Raw genomic sequence first — 16,327 nt, 5'->3', positions numbered from 1 at the left:
GTCCATCCAAAGAAGACTGCCTTCTAGGGGTGATTGTGTCTCCTGGACAGATGATGGTTCGCTGAGGTTCTCGTCCAAGGCAGCTTGGAATCTTATCCGATCCAAAGGCTCTTTGACTGGTTGGGGGAAGCTTCTATGGTTCAAGCATCACATTCCGCGCCATTCCTTCACTGCTTGGAGAGTCTTCAACAACTGTCTTCCTACTCTAGCTTTCCTTCGTAGGCATCACATCCAAGTTTCCAATGCTTGTTGTCTTTGTTGGAACAACATTGAAGACTCAGATAATCTTTTCTTTGAGTGCCCTACCTCCAGAGCCATCTGGAAAGGTATTCTGTCTAAGTGCTGGCCCGCCCAAAGAAGTATCCTTCCTTTCTCTAGAGAATGGATATGGATTGATATGACTGTTTATGCAAGAAATAAATAACCGCAAGCGTACGGATCAATCGTAGCTACTGGTCGAACTCAAGGAGATGTACGCCACTCTATCTTACTCACTTTAAAGCAATGCAAAGTGAACCAAATTAATTAAAGTGTGAAATTAAACTAATGATAATTAAATTAACCTATCCTAACTCACAAGCATCTAGCGTATCTAACGAATTGAATTGGCGTCCTAACACACATCCATCTAACCTATCAATACTGACTCGGATTGGAAGGAATAAATCGCAGCCACACACCACAACCACATAAAAAAAAAACAAAAGAAGAATGAGATTAAGAGATTAGAGAGGTGAAACCCGAAGGTGCTTGAACCGGACTGAAATTGCTTGCTTGCTTCTACCACACTTGAAATGGCGCTACCAAATCTGAAATTAAAACAACAATAATTAAATTAAAATCCTACCATAATGCATAATGATAATAGTAACTAAAAAAATAAAATCCTAAAAGCATGATTGAATTAGAGAGATAGAGAATGAGAATGAAAATAAAAATAATGGAGAATGAAAATTCCTAATAGAATGGAGGGATTAATGGAGATGAGAATACTAATAAAATAAAATTAATAGAAGAAGAAAGAGGTAGAGAATACGAAGAAGAAATTAGAAACTAGAAGAATTAAGAGGTTAAGAAGAAGAAGAACATAAAAATAAAAATAAGAACTTGATACTCCCTTCTACCAAAGTTGAAAGTGCATGAATTAATTAAGCCTTGCATGAATATAGTTGAAGAAGCTTGAACACTTGAACAATCCTTGCATGGCTTCCTCTTCCAAGTCTCTAATTCTTCTCACTAGAATTAGAAGCCTAGACTAGAAAGCTTTAAAACTAAACTAGAATTAAAATATTAAAATCAAATTGAAGACATAAATAAATTAAAGCATGAATTAAACCTATTACAACCATTAAACTAAGCTCATAAATCAAACTAGAAACTTAGAAAGCCAAAAAATTAGAAGGAGAAGAAGAGAAAATTTCACTAATAATTGAACAAGTTTATAAGAGAGAACCATGGGGTATTTATAGGGAAGGAGAGGAGAAGGGAGAAGAGGTAGGAGAAATATTCTCTTCTCCTTCCTTTACAAAAAGCTTGAATCCCAAGAAAAAAAAAGAGAAAAATTGAAAGAGGGAGAGATAAGAATCTTAGCTACATAAATCTTCTATTTTACAAAAAGTGACTTTTTAATTCATACTTGTGCTTCCTTTTCTTTGTAGGAGTCTTCTCTAAGCAATGAGATCAAGGCATCTTTGACTTTTCAACCTTCCATAGATGGGAGAATATTTTCCAAAAGAAATCTATCCATAGTACAATTCCAAAAGTGCCCTTGGAAAGTTGGAGGAGAGAGCGAATAAGAGTGATGACTAAGATTCCCCTCAAGAATTAATTAAATTCCTATTCTGTCCTTCAAAAAACATGGAGCAGGGGATGCTTATATAGGCCTCACTGTTGCATTCCTTGCGAAAAATCACCCAAAATAGACCCAAATTTCGTCCAATTTGGAATTCGGGAGCCCAAGATATCTCAAGTTGAAGTTGGACTGCTCCAGAGCCTTCCAACTTTCGGCTAATAGAAAAGATAACTTCTGATAATTGCAATACGGCCCCTCAAATCCAAACTTCCGCTTTACTTTGTCCCCGGTCAATTTTTAATAATTACAAACAAACCCTTGTCATAAAAATTGAAAACAATGGCATGTCATTTTCGCGCGTCGTTACGGAAACGACCGTAACTTCTTCGTTTCAACTCAGAATCAAGTGTCGTTTGAACTGTTGCGAAGCTGACTCGATGGGCTACGCATCCATACTATTAACACCTCAAAATTATGCTAAGGTACCCATTGTACTCACGTTCAAATTTGACTAATTGGCGTGATTCTTTCAGTGCTCAATCCAAACTTGATTTTCTCGATTCCTAGGCACTTCCGGCTACTGCCAAACACCACTAAACAGCTTAAAAACAGCTCCGTAGCAACATTTGCTCCATTTTCACAAGAATTCACCTAAAACCTGAAAACACAAACAAAAACCTCGAGTAGCTCCGTTCCAAGTATAAAAATGCACGCTTTATGGCCCTAAGATTTCACACATAAATGTGCTCATCAATGACTTTCGGAGGGACCTCTATTTGTGACACTGTTGGGAAGATGGCTTTCTGTGCTACGCTAAACCACATTTGGATGGAGCAAAATATTAGGAAATTGACCTCCAATTCTCGTTCATATCAACAGATTTGGGATTCCATTTCCTTTGAAATCTCTTCCAAATTATTGTCAGCCCCTCTTTTTGTAATGACACCCCAAGGAACAGGCTCATTGTTGTCTCCTGGGGTGTCCCAAATGTTTCTTTCTCTTCTTCAGCTGCCTCTAGCTGAAGTTCCCTTTAGCGATCGGCTGTTGTATTCCCCCTTTGGGGGCCCCTTGTTTTCTTTCTTTCCTTGGTAATGAATTCTTTTATTCACCAAAAAAAAAAAAAAAACTAAAATGGAAACTAACTAAAATAGAAAGTTCTAAATAAAAGCTAAGCAACCAAAATAGAAACTCTAATTTAGAAACAAATAGCTAACAAAATAGAAACTAGGTTTATGCCAATCTAGAAACTAAATTAATAGCCGCTTCTAATAGAATATATCACCAGCATCCAGCACCTAATCTTCACACCAACAGTGAACAGTAACTTTTTTTTTTCTTAAAATCTGTCTGTCTTCTTCATGCTTCGATCTACATCAGGGAGCCTCATGCACTGGGTACACTCTTTTTAATAATAATTAGATAAAGGAGTTAAACAGCTATTCAGTCAGGAAATCAGAACCAGAAATTATAAAAAGTAAACAGATTCAGAAATCCCAAATTTGAAGAAGTTTATTTGCAGTAAAATTTTAGACTTGGATTGGAAATATTAGGTTTGGCCATGTGCAATGGAGGCGTGGGGACACCCTAGTAAGGAGGAGTGATCTGATTCCGATTGAAGGAGCTAAAAGAGCTAGGGGTAGGCCTAACATGACTATAGGTGAGGTTGTGAAGAATGACATGCATACTCTGGGTCTTGTGCCAAGTATGACCTCAGATAGAGCTTATTGGAGGGCAAGGATCCATGTTGTCGACACCATGTAGCTGAGATTTTCTTATTTTTCTAGGCTATACTCTTTCCTCTTACTTTCATCTTTCATTTTTCATTTCTCACTTTTCTTATCTCATTTCTTCAATTTTAATTTTCATTCCTCTTACTTTCCTTTCCCTTTGTGTGGATCTTTATTTACCCCACTTTGTTTTGAAAGGATCCGTGTAGCCGACCCCATTTAGTTGGGAAAATTATGAGTTGTTGTTGTTGTTGTATTGGAAATATCAGGTTTGAAATCTGGAATTAGAACTAGAAGTTGATATGAAGAGAGGAGAGAATTAGAAGAAATAAGAGAGAATATGAACAGAGAAGAAGAGAGAGGAAAGATTACTCCGGATCTCAGAGATAACAGATCTAGAAGAAGGAGAAGGGGGATCAGATCTGGAACTCCAATCCTGCGTGCACAGCTCAAGTGCTCAACAGCCTCAAAACTCTTGAAACAACTCAAATTTCTGTATTCAAAACATGTCCAATTGATTGGTGTGGTGGTGATGGTGTATACATATATATAACCTTGTAAAATTTTATATAAAAAAAACAGCAACCCTGTGCACGAGGCTCTCACTACTGCAGGGTCTGGGAGGGGCAAATGTACGCAGCCTTATCCCGCTGCTTCACAGGAGAGGCTGTTTCCTATACTGACTCATAAAAGGATTCCTAATCACTGTTTTATATTGACTTGAAGTAAGTAGACTAAAACCTAATCTAATTCAAACACTCAACTATTAATCTCGTATCCTAACTTTAACTCCCTTTATGGGCTTATAAATTAGGCCTATTACAATGAAACCCAAGATAATAAATGGCCCAAATTATATCATAACTACCCAATGCTTATTTTTAGCCTATTAGACCGTCGCCAACACCTTGAGGGCCTCCCAAGCTTACTTCTAGGCCTCCATACGGGATCAAGGTCTAATGCAACTGCATCACTTCAATCTCATTGCTATCGGATGAAACAGAGATTTGATGCATTTTCCGTATTTACTTTTCGGTAAAATTACACTTGAGCTACTTTTAAGGGCTTCATCAACTATTCTGCATGTATGTTGAAGATTTTTGGCTGCCTACCTGATTGTTCCATTTTTTAAGTAAAATTCTGACTGTTCTGCAGGTATGCAACAGCTAGTGCCCGCTCAGATGGCATGTTCTTGCTCTGTGGTGGAAGAGACTCTACAGGCACGGTATGATCTTATGTTGTTTGGAATTGGAAATAGTCTCAATTGTTGGTAATATATTTCATGCATACAGCATAAAGATTGAAGAGGTATTACTCTATTTTGATCTAGTTGCATGTTTTGCTGCTTAGATGAGCTTTTATTTGCAATTTATTTTCTCAACTTTATTCTGTGTGTATTGGATTTATTGTTTCCCATTAGACCATTTGGTCATGATTTCTTTCTTTTTCAGCTAGTTTTGTTTACTATAATTGAATTTTTGTCATAATTGATTTTTCTATATGTGGCCTTGTTTTTCCAATGTGCAACTCAATGTGTTGCAGAACACTTAGTAAATGACAATGTTTTAGCTACATTGGGTCCATTATTTTGAAGTTCTGCTTGAGTTGTTTGGTGAAATTCAATAGAGTTATCGTCTTAGTGAGTCTCCTTCTATGGGCGTGCTTTATTCTTTTATTGTTGGGTACTTAATATCAGAATAGAAAAACAACACAACAGGAACCAAATATCGATGGAGCTTCTTGGATAGAGAACTCGGTCGAAACCTTCAGTATCAAGGTTTTTAAGTATCCTTTCGTATCTTCCGATACCATGGAAAGAGAACTCGGTCGAAACCTGTCGAAACCACCGAGATATCTCAGTTTCGTAGGTTTCTGAGACAAGTTGGCCATGTACTTTAAAAAATGCATGGTTTCGACCGAAATTTCGCAAGTTTTGACACTTATGCCCATCGAAACTTGGGGAAACCTGGCTCGAAACCAGTACAGATACTTATGTATCCCAGTAACCAGGTCAGAAACTAGGACAACCACTTATTTATGCCTAATATCATTTAAATAAATGATATTTACTTAATATATTATTCATAAATAAGCAAATACCCTTATTTGAATCCATTAAAAATAGTTACTGGATTTTCGGTGGTAGGTACCATTTTCAACTTTCTAATGCTGGGGTTTTTCTCAAATCTAAAAATTCCATAAATCTTAATGTGGTAAAACATTTGCTAAAAACCAAAAGTGCGGTAAAATATTCATTTGTTTTGATGTCCAAATTTTTTTTTTCATTCAAAGCGATTTTGACAGCATTTATACACACCAAATTAAGTTTGACCGGTACATAACTCCTTCAATATAAATCAGATTTAAGCAATCTTGGACTTGTTGGAAAGCCATCAAGGGGGTTGACTTTTTTATCCTTTTGGTATTTGATTTTTTAACTATTTTTATTGGATTCTAATAGGGGGTATTTGCTTATTTATGAATAATATCTTAAGTAAATGAAATACAAAAACATTTACTTAAATGATATTTGGCATAAATAAGTGCTTGGCTTGACAACTATGACTTTTAGCACACTGTGCGTACATTAGTAAACTTGGGTAAAAAACCTCAAGTACCATTTTGAAGGGTTTTTTTTTTTTTTTTTTTTTTTGTGGTGAAAATAGTTCTTGTATTGTGTTTAGAATGTCAAAAATAGGCTGCATACAAAATATCAGATAAATAAAAAGTATTTATGGGCCTCGAAACCACCAACTCGAGTTGGCTAGGAAAAAATCACTAGTTTCGACCATATCTCGGTTTCTGGCTGGTCGAAACCAGGTCGAAACGCGAGATCTTGAACCTCATCTGATACTAACTAATACGTATTGTACTGATGTTGTTGGAACCCCTTCCTCTAAAAGGCCGACCTTGTAGGCAAGGGAGGAAACAATCTGTATATCATATAGGAGCTCTAACACGACGGACCATTCAAAGGGGGGCATGGGTGGATAAATATGTTCTTAACACCTGCCCTCTCTCAGAGGGACTCGATACTGTGACCCCTGCCTGCTTTGATACCATGTTGGAACCCCTTCCTCTAAAAGGCCGACCTTGTAGGCAAGGGAGAAAACAATATGTATATCATACATGAGCTCTAACACGGTAGACTATCCAAAGGAGGACACGGGTGGATAAATATTTTTTTAACAGATACCTACAAAATTTTTGGTATTAGTACATGTAAGAAACCTGTTAAGGATTGACTAGATGTCCAGATTCATTGAATGTCCAGGTTCATTATATGTTAGGATAAGAGCGATGACTCAATCTTACCTATCATTCCATATTTGTAATTGGTTGCATATCTATAAATAAGCAATGGCCTCTGTCATTCTAGACACGTCAAACTATTCTATCAACCTTCTCTCTTCCTCTCTTCTCAACTGGGTATAAGAGCTCAATACTTCGGGTATTTTTTCTAAGTTTTTTTTTTTGCAGAGTTCAACCCTACACAGTCGAGGATTGGCCTCCCAAGCATGGTTCGAGAACTTGGTTTCAGTATTGGTTTTGCCCAGCCAAAAAACCGAGCTGGTGCACTTTTTGTTTTTGAATTCGTTTGATGGTTTCGGTGGGTTTTTGACCTACTTTGGTCATGAAACTTAGTATACAACCTATTTTGGGCCATTTAAACACGATGGCACTATCAAATTTTCCAAAATCAAAGTCCAAGTAGGAGTTTGACTTTGGACCCTAGGTTGGTAGGCTATGACGTACTAAACTACTAATAGGCCCTATTCTACACATAAGTTAGTAATAGAAAGCAATCAAAGCATACAATTAATGTAAAACAACTTATTTACTTAAATAAGCATTAAAATGTAAAAATGTAAAATACATCAATCTTAACATATACTTCTATAATTCCAAGCCATAGTTTCAAAGCAAGTTAGCCTCTGTATGTGACACATAGGCTTCCCATGTCATAGTCCTGCTGAAGCATTGCACGTACTTGTCCACATAATACATAAAAGTGTTTTTTTTTTATGGAAAAACAAAAGATATATTACTAAAGCAAAGGTAGATATACAGTATTCTTGGATTGAGCATACTTAGCAAGGTTCATGGCTATAGCTATAAAAAAAGGGTCTCCTTGCTTATCAAACACTATCAGAGATATACACTAAATCCTTAATACAATACCAGGGCCAAGAAGATTTAGTTGGAGATGGAAGAATATCAGTGATGTGTGGATTGGAGCACCATACTTTTTTAACCTTCAACCCCATGCTAGCAGCATGGTCTAAGCCTGATCGAATACCAAAAATTTTAGGTCCCATATCAGTAGTAGTACTTATATAACCTGCAGCAAGAAAGGTGAATTTGCCATCTTTCAAAAAGATATAGGACCATCCTGCCTAGCTTAGTCTAGGTATGATGTATCCTGCACAGATTAAAACAACAAAATTGAGCACAGGTAAGGAAAAAGAAGTAGGTACTAAGAAATTCTCCACATTACTAACAATTACATCCTGGGATGAAATTGAGGGGGGGGGGGTAATTTTAAATCCACCAACCATTTGCATATATGTTTCATAATCCAAATTGGATCAGGCTTTCCTGACCCATTGACAACTTTGTTTCTAGTTGCCCCAATAAAGAAGCAAGTAATAATAAAGACACTGAAAAACCAGGTTAACATTTGTTTATCTAGATGATGATTAAAGTAAAGTGCTAGGCAGAAATCTATCAAGCTTTCATAAGCCAAGAATTCGGTTCTCAGGCCCAGAGGTCCGGCCACCCATATGTGTTTAACCCAATCACAAGATAAGAACAAATGCCAGGAGGATTCGATACAATTTCCACATAGAGCACAGGAAGAGTCGATCTGAAGCCATTTTGAGAGAGTAGCCCTGATTGGAAGTCCTGCATTTAGCAAATGCCAGAGAAAGAGTTTAAATTTTGGATGAATTTTGAGTTTCCAAAAGAAATTCCACCAAGATTTAATAAACAAATTAGTAAGACCACAATTAGGAGTGATTTCTTTAGCAGCCAGTTTAGTACTGTGGGTACCATTTTTGTCCCTAGTACACCACCATCTATCCTCAAAATTTGACAAATTCATTAATTGAATTCGAGAATGGATAGGTGCAGGTAACATAGAATTAAGTAAATCAGAATTCTAGTTAGAACCCACTCTGAACCTGTCAATTTTTTCCATGCTTGTAGCAGAAGTAACAGGAGAGATGGAAAAGGAAGAGAGATTACCTGATAGAGAAGGGATCCATTTTTCAGTCCAGAAAAAAGTGGAATACATAAAAGTGTTGTCATTAACTATTCGAAGGAACCCTATCCTAGGTTATGGAAGAGGCAGTTGCGAACTTGCGATGAGATCGATCCACTGCTACTGCCACCAAGCTGTTGAACTACCACCGGTATGTATGGCTGGGTTGGGACTATGAATATGCCGTCCACAAAACCTGACCCAATGCTCTGACTGTCGAACTCATGTGCAGAGTGTAATTGCGGCTGCCCAAACCAATTTTTTCAAGTTTCTTGGAGCTTCACTGTTGAGACAACCGAGAGCACCGAGACCAGTTGAGATTGAGTTAAAACATAAATTAAAGGGGGTTTGGTTTAGTCTCAGTCGAACCGAGATCTCGATCTTGATCGAAACATTGTAGTTTTCCATTTCTCCTTCCATCTCGTCTCGCCTTTTGAAAATAACGAGATATGACCGAGATCTCTGCAAGTTCTTGTTCTATGCTGCCAAGGCTGAGCATGGTTACATAGGTCATGTCGCCTCTACTCACTACTGAGCACTAACGTCACCATGGACAATAGGCCCTTTGGGATCACCGCCTCCAGGGCTCCTGCCCCTTTCACCACTCACCGACAAGGCTCCCGCCCATTACCGCTAGCCACAAAGCTCTCCAACTAATCACCACCAGGGTCCACTTGACCCCACCGGCCTCCCTGGCCTTCTCACGATTGCCCCTAGGCCTCAACAAAGCCTCTGTTGGACCTTAGTTCTCTCTTAGTTGACCCTATGCTTTGCCGTCATCGTCTAGGCTTTTAAGCCCCTGCCATCGCATCATTTGGGCTTCTAAGCCCCTGTCATCGCATCACCTGGGGCTTCTACGCCCTTGCCACCTCTCGCCAGGGCTTTCCAGCCCTTACCGCCGCTTCGCCAGGGCTTCTTAGCCCCGCCGCTACCTCCTATCGTGTCTCTATTGTTGTGTTGTTTGTTGCCAGCTCTTTGTACTCCCCCTTGTGGTATATTTTCTTGGTTATATTGTTGCACATTAGTCTATGTACTACAAGTGAGTGATCCTACTTATTTTTTTCCTTCGTTATTACCTCATTCTATGGCGGAAAGCATTGCTACTTCCATAGGAGGAGTTGAGGGTGGTGTAGTGGGTTGTCTTGGAACCCATGGGCATAATTCTACTCTTCAGATTGGACCTACAAAATTGAATGGGACCAATTATCTTACCTGGCCATGGGCATGCCTTCTTACAATCATAGGTAATAATCTTTAGGGATATTTGAATGGTGCCATTCTCAAACCAGCTGAGATTCCTACAGTAAATAACTGGTTGGCAAATGATGCAATCAAACAGACCTAGTTTTGTCTTGTTAAACTTTGTCAAGGATTTATGGGATGTAGTCAAACAGATCTATGTACAGACAAACAATTATGCTCAGACCTATGAACTTCGTCGCTAAGTTTGTGAGACCACTTAGAAGGAGTTATCACCATGGTTCGAGGTTTCGGACCCCAACTCGGTCAGTTAGAAATCCGAGTTGGTACACTGTTTTTTTTAACTCGTTCCATGGTTTCAGTGGTTTTTGACCTAGTTTGGTCATGAAACTTGGTATACAACTTATTTTGGGCCATTTAAACATAATGGCACTATCAGATTTTGAAAAGTCGAAGTCCAAATATGAGTTTGACTTCAGACCCTAGGCTGGTAGGCTACGATGTACTAATAGGCCCTATTCTACATATAATTTAGTAGTAGAAAACAATCAAAGCATAAAATTAATGTAAAACAACTTAAATAAGAATTATGAATGTAAAAATGTAAAATACATCAATCTTATCTCACCTCTATCACGCAAACGAGTGTTGTGCTAGATCAAAACCTCAAGACCTCGGTTGACTCTACCGAAGCAAGTTAGCCTCTGTCTGTGACACATAGGCTTCCCATGTTATAGTACTGCTGAAGGCTGAAGCATTGCACGTACTCTTCCATATAACACATAAAAGTGTTGTTATCAACAAACTGAAAGGTACCCTATCCTAGGGTATGGAAGAGGCGGTTGCGATAAGATTGATCCACTGCTATTGCCACCAGGTTGTTGAATTACCATCGGCATGTATGGCTCAGTTGGAATTGTGAATATGTCGTCTACAAAACCTGACCCACTGCTACCTTGGAATGTTCAAATCTTCTTCAAAGTTCTTTGGATTTGTTGTAGATCTTACAAGTTTGATGTTTGCTGAAGTATCTCTGTGCAATCTGGCGGTTTTTCCATAAAAAAATGGGATCAAAACCAAGTTTTTGGAGTATTTTGGAAGTTCTCTGCTGAAACCAGCGAGACGACCGAGACAGTCGAGATTTCGACTGGTCTCGGTCAAGTTCAGTGTCTTTTTGAGTTCAAGTTATTGGTCGTGATAAGTTCTCTACTTTACTTAAGGCCTACAATTTAGTTCAACATGAGGACTGACGTTGCTCAGTTAGATTCCTTCTATTGCATCCACCAGATCAACACTTGTTATTGCTGCTCAAACGGATCTGAGCATTCCCAGTAAACCGTCTGCTCCTGCTGAAGAGCTGGTTAAATGTGACTATTGTGGGTGTCTTTGTCACAAAAGAGAGACTTGTTGGAAGCTTCATGGTTATCCTAAAGGTGGGCATGGTGGTAAACAAAGGTTGTCTCGCCCTCAGGTTCATCTCTTTGAGACTGCTGATGGTTCCTTCTCTATGGCTTTTCCTTTCTCTTCAGAATAAATGGCTGCTCTCCATCATATGATGACTCAACTTGGCACTACAGCTCCTACCGTAGCTTCTTCCACTACACCAACTTCTCATCTCGCCCAATCAGGTATCTTCGACGTATCCTCCCCTACTAGTCCATCATGGCTTCTTGATTCTGTAGCCTTACCATATTACTAACTCCTCGGATATATTTCGTACTTATCTTCCTTGCTCTAGTAAGGACAAGGTTCGGGTTGCTGATGGCTCCCTATCTGCTATCTGTAGTAAAGGTTCCATTTCTTATTCTCCCTCTGTATCTTTATCTTCTGTTCTCCATGTCCCTAACCTTTGCCAACTTGCTCTTCATTTATCGTCTTAGTGTTATCTTAACTGTTGTGTTTAGTTTTATTCTACCCATTGTGTCTTTCAGGATCTGGCGACGAGAGCAACGATTAGATATGGTAGGGTACGAGATGGGCTATACTACTTGGATCTAGATATTTATTGAAATAGGCTGCTTATCCGATTGGGGTAAGCAGTCGTAGTTTGATTAGGATTAGTCTTACTAGTCCTAGCTGATTAGGATTAGTCCTAGTCATGTTAGGAGTAGTACTAGTCAGATTAGATTCTCTTCTTTTATTTTGTTTTATTGATTTTCCCTCAGCCGAGTCTTATTCTGGCATTCCTAGTTGTATTAGGAATTCCTAATAGGATTAGGACTGAGGTAACATTCCTATTTGTATTTTGTTTAATTGTATTTCAATTCTCTATAAATAGAGGGCCTTGGGGATCGGTTAATATCACTCAAGCATTATATTTCACTGCTGTTTACATGGTATCAGAGCCACTTCTGATCTGAAGAAGCAGCCCTCTCGAATTTCTGGTTCTTTCTTCTCCAACTCTCGAAGCTACTGGTTCTCTCCTTCTCTAACAACCTCGGTTACTAGCTCTCTTCTTCTCCACCACTCTCAGACTCTCTATCTCACTTAGGGCAGCAACTTTGAGGTGAATCCAATGAAGATATAGCTGCTGCCCTCAATGACACCTCACTGAAGATTGAAGACACTGGTGTGACCTAATTCTGCCGGCAGATTCCCTCCATCTTTAGAGATCAAGCTACTTCTTAAACTACAGTTTGACTTCTGGTTCTTTGGAGACTAGTTCCTGCCATTATTGGTCCACACCATTCCTTTATAGAAGACTGCAGCCATGGATAAAATTTAGATTCCAAACCTGCGATATTTCTGTATTTTTCTTTTTTGCCCTAAATTTTGATAAATTTAGGGTTTCTTATTAGCTCATCCGAAGGAGCTAATTTTGGGAGGACTTCTTCCCCACTACTAGAGGAGCACTCGATCAAATTTTTAGCCTATTCTGACGGCTGAAATTGCTGCCAACTTCAAAACCCATATTTCAGATTTGATTCAATTTTTGAAGACATTTTTTTCAAATTTGTGGATCGATTTTTTCCTGGCTGAACTATGGGTGATTCAGAAACAACTACTGCTACTTCTGGAGGGGATGGTCAGAGTAGGAATGACTTCCTTCCCTATGTTGCTACCATCAAGCTTGATGGTACGAATTATTTAATCTGGGCCAGATCACTATCCTTGACTGTGGCTGGTAGGGGATTCACTGGCCATCTTACTGGCACCACCAAACAACCAGCTGAAGAAGGTGCTGCCCGTACTAAATGGGCTGCGAACGATGCTATGGTGATGTCATTTATTTTAAATTCTATGACCACTGATCTATCCAGTCAATATCTCCTCCTTGACACTGCTACTCAGATATGGATTGCTGTCAAGGGAACTTATGGTCGATCAGGAAGTGGTGCTCAGGTTTATGAAATCAGGAAAACACTCCAAACCACTACTTAGAAGGAGATGTCTGTTACTAAATACTATGCTGCCCTCAAGTGTTTATGGCAGCAATTGGATCATTATGCTAGGTTTCAACCTACTACTACTACTGATATTACTGCCTATTAATCTTATGTTGATCAGTTTCGGGTCTATGATTTCCTAGCTGGACTCAATGATGATTATGACCCTATTCGGGTGCAAGTCCTTGGTCGGGTTCCTTTCCCCACTTTAGAGGAGACCTTTTCTTATGTTCACAGTGAAGAGACACGAAGGGCTGCCATGATGCTTACTCCCAAAGTCGAGAGATCGGCCTTACAGACTGCTGGCTCCACTTCTTCTGACAGTATTGCTGCTACTACCACCAAAGAGCCTGTGAAGTGTAAGCATTGTCACAAACCATATCACACTAAGGTTCAATGTTGGAAATTACATGGGAAGCCAGCTGATTTTGAGGCCAAACGTGGTCGTGCTAAGTCTAAAAACAAAGTCAATCACACTGAAAGTGTAGTTCCAACTCCCACTGCTGACATCGGTTTCTCCCAGGAAGAACTCCAGGCTCTACGTCGTATGTTGAACACATCCGCTGCCTCTACTACATCTGCTGCCAATTCAGGTTCTTTCTTTGCCCGTACAGGTATTTCCTTTGCTGGTCATTGTGCATCAGTAGTTTCCACTCCATGGATCATAGACTCCGGTGCTACTGATCACATGACAGGTTCTTCCAGCCTTTTTAATACATATTCTCCTGCTTCTCGCAAGGATAAAGTCAAAATTGTTGATGGGTCCCTCTCCTCCATATCAGGGAAAGGTTCCATTGGTTGTTCTCCTTCTCTTACCTTGTCATCTGTGTTGCATATTCCCAAATTTACAACTAATCTTCTTTCCATTAGCAGTATCACTAAATCCCTGAATTGTAAAGTGTCCTTTTTTCCCACTCACTGTGTTTTTCAGGAACTGGACTCGGGGAAGACGATTGGATCGGGTAAAATGCATGACGGATTGTACCTGCTTGATGGCGATCCTACACCTATACAAGCTTTACCATCGGCATCTTTCTCTTCTGAATTACATAAATGGCACTCTAGGCTAGGCCATCCCCCATTAGGTACTTTATCCAATTTATTTCCAGCATTAGTTAAAGATTGTAATAAGGAAGACTTTTTTTGTGAGCCTTGTGTCTTGGCTAAATAGGCACGTTCCACTTATCCTATTTCTAATAATAGATCTTCTTCCTTATTTCATGTTGTTCATACTGATGTGTGGGGTCCTAGTAGGAAAGCTTCCTTGTCTGGACATCGGTGGTATGTCACTTTTATTGATTGCTATTCTAGGTTCACTTGGGTATATCTTATGCACACAAAAAATGAAGTTTTTTCATGTTTTCAGCACTTTCATCAGTTGGTTAAAACCCAGTTTAATGCCACTCTCCAAACTTTGAGGAGTGACAATGGGAAAGAGTATATGGAAGGATAGTTCCAAAAATACCTTGCTGCCCATGGAATTCTCCATCAGACCAGCTGTGTCGACACTCCAGCCCAAAATGGTGTAGTTGAGAGGAAAAATCGCCACCTCTTGGAGGTGGCTAGAGCTCTTATGTTTGCTCGCATTGTCCCTTCTCTTTATTTGGGGGATGCTGTCCTTACTGCTGCCTATTTAATTAATAGGCTGCCCAGTCGTGTTCTTCTTTCCAAAGCCCTTATTGAGCTATTACATGGCTCTTCTTCCTTTATAGTTCCACCTAAGGTGTTTGGCTGCGTTTGTTATGCTAGGGATACAAGGTCCCCTGGTAAACTTGACCCACGTAGTCTCCGCTGCATTTTCTTGGGATACTCTGCTACTCAGAAGGGGTACAAATGCTATTACCCTCCATCCCGCAGGACTTTTGTCAGCATGGATGTTGTTTTTCATGAAAGCGTCCCATATTATATGTCCCCACCTCTTTAGGGGGAGAGTATTAGTGAAGATGTGCTGACTATTGACTCTCCACCTCCACTTCAGTTTGTTTACCATGAGTCTGAACCTGTTCGGCCTGCCCCTAATACTTCCCCTGAGTCAGGGGGAGAGGTTCCTATACAGGGGGAGACTATTTCTATTCAGGGGGAGCAATCTACCCCTATCCAGACTCCTATCCAGAGGACTATTAGTGAATTTCAGAGGAGGAGTGATGCTAGTAACATGAAGACCTATGCAAGGAAACATAAGCAGGTTCAATCAACTATTGCTCCAGTACCCATCCAATTGCCGAACCTGGATCCAGAACCTGCCTCTCCACCTGGTAATGTTCCTTCTCCTGAGTTACCTATTGCTCTTCGCAAAGGGATCAGGACTTGCACTCAGCATCTCATATCTCATGTTGTTTCTTATGACTCCCTTTCCCCATCCTTTCGTGCTTTTGTTTCCTCTCTTTCTTCTGTTCGTATTCCTAACAATTGGCAGGAAGCTCTATCAAATGAAAAGTGGAACGCAGCTATGATGGAAGAAATGGAAGCCTTGGAGAAAAATAACACATGGGAGCTTGTGGTTCTTCTACCTGGGAAGAAAACCGTTGGATGTAAATGGGTGTTTGTGGTGAAACAGAAGGTGGATGGCACTATGGATAGGTATAAGGCACGACTCGTGGCCAAGGGGTTCACTCAGACATACGGCATTGATTACCAGGAAACATTTGCACCTGTTGCAAAGTTAAATACTGTTCGTGTGTTATTATCTTGTGCAGTCAACCTTGGCTGGGATTTGCAACAAGTAGATGTAAAAAATGCCTTCCTAAATGGAACACTGGATGAGGAGGTATATATGGACATTCCACCAGGGTTCTCTTGTGATAGAAACCAAGGAAAAGTGTGTAGGCTGAAGCGTGCACTTTATGGGCTGAAGCAGTCACCTCGAGCATGGTTTGGCCGGTTCCACAAGGCCATGATATTTGTGGGCTATAAGCAGAGTAATGCTGATCACACACTCTTTATAAAGAGGGCTGGTGAA

At 39.7% G+C, this 16,327-nt stretch overlaps 1 protein-coding gene across 1 annotated transcript in view; it reads left to right on the top strand.

Annotated features, from left to right (window-relative positions):
- LOC122667863 (serine/threonine-protein phosphatase BSL1-like) overlaps positions 1 to 16,327 on the top strand; it is a 71,451-nt gene that overhangs the window by 22,237 nt on the left and 32,887 nt on the right. Inside the window, exon 7 of the mRNA XM_043864310.1 lies at positions 4,675 to 4,744. Coding sequence (XP_043720245.1) covers positions 4,675 to 4,744 — 70 coding nt within the window. The remainder of the gene's footprint in view (positions 1 to 4,674; positions 4,745 to 16,327) is intronic.

The sequence above is a fragment of the Telopea speciosissima genome, chromosome 7 (genome assembly GCF_018873765.1).
Source record: "Telopea speciosissima isolate NSW1024214 ecotype Mountain lineage chromosome 7, Tspe_v1, whole genome shotgun sequence".
Lineage (NCBI taxonomy): Eukaryota > Viridiplantae > Streptophyta > Magnoliopsida > Proteales > Proteaceae > Telopea > Telopea speciosissima.
The sequence above is the reverse complement of the archived record's forward strand: the minus strand, read 5'-3'. Positions and strand labels throughout refer to the sequence as shown.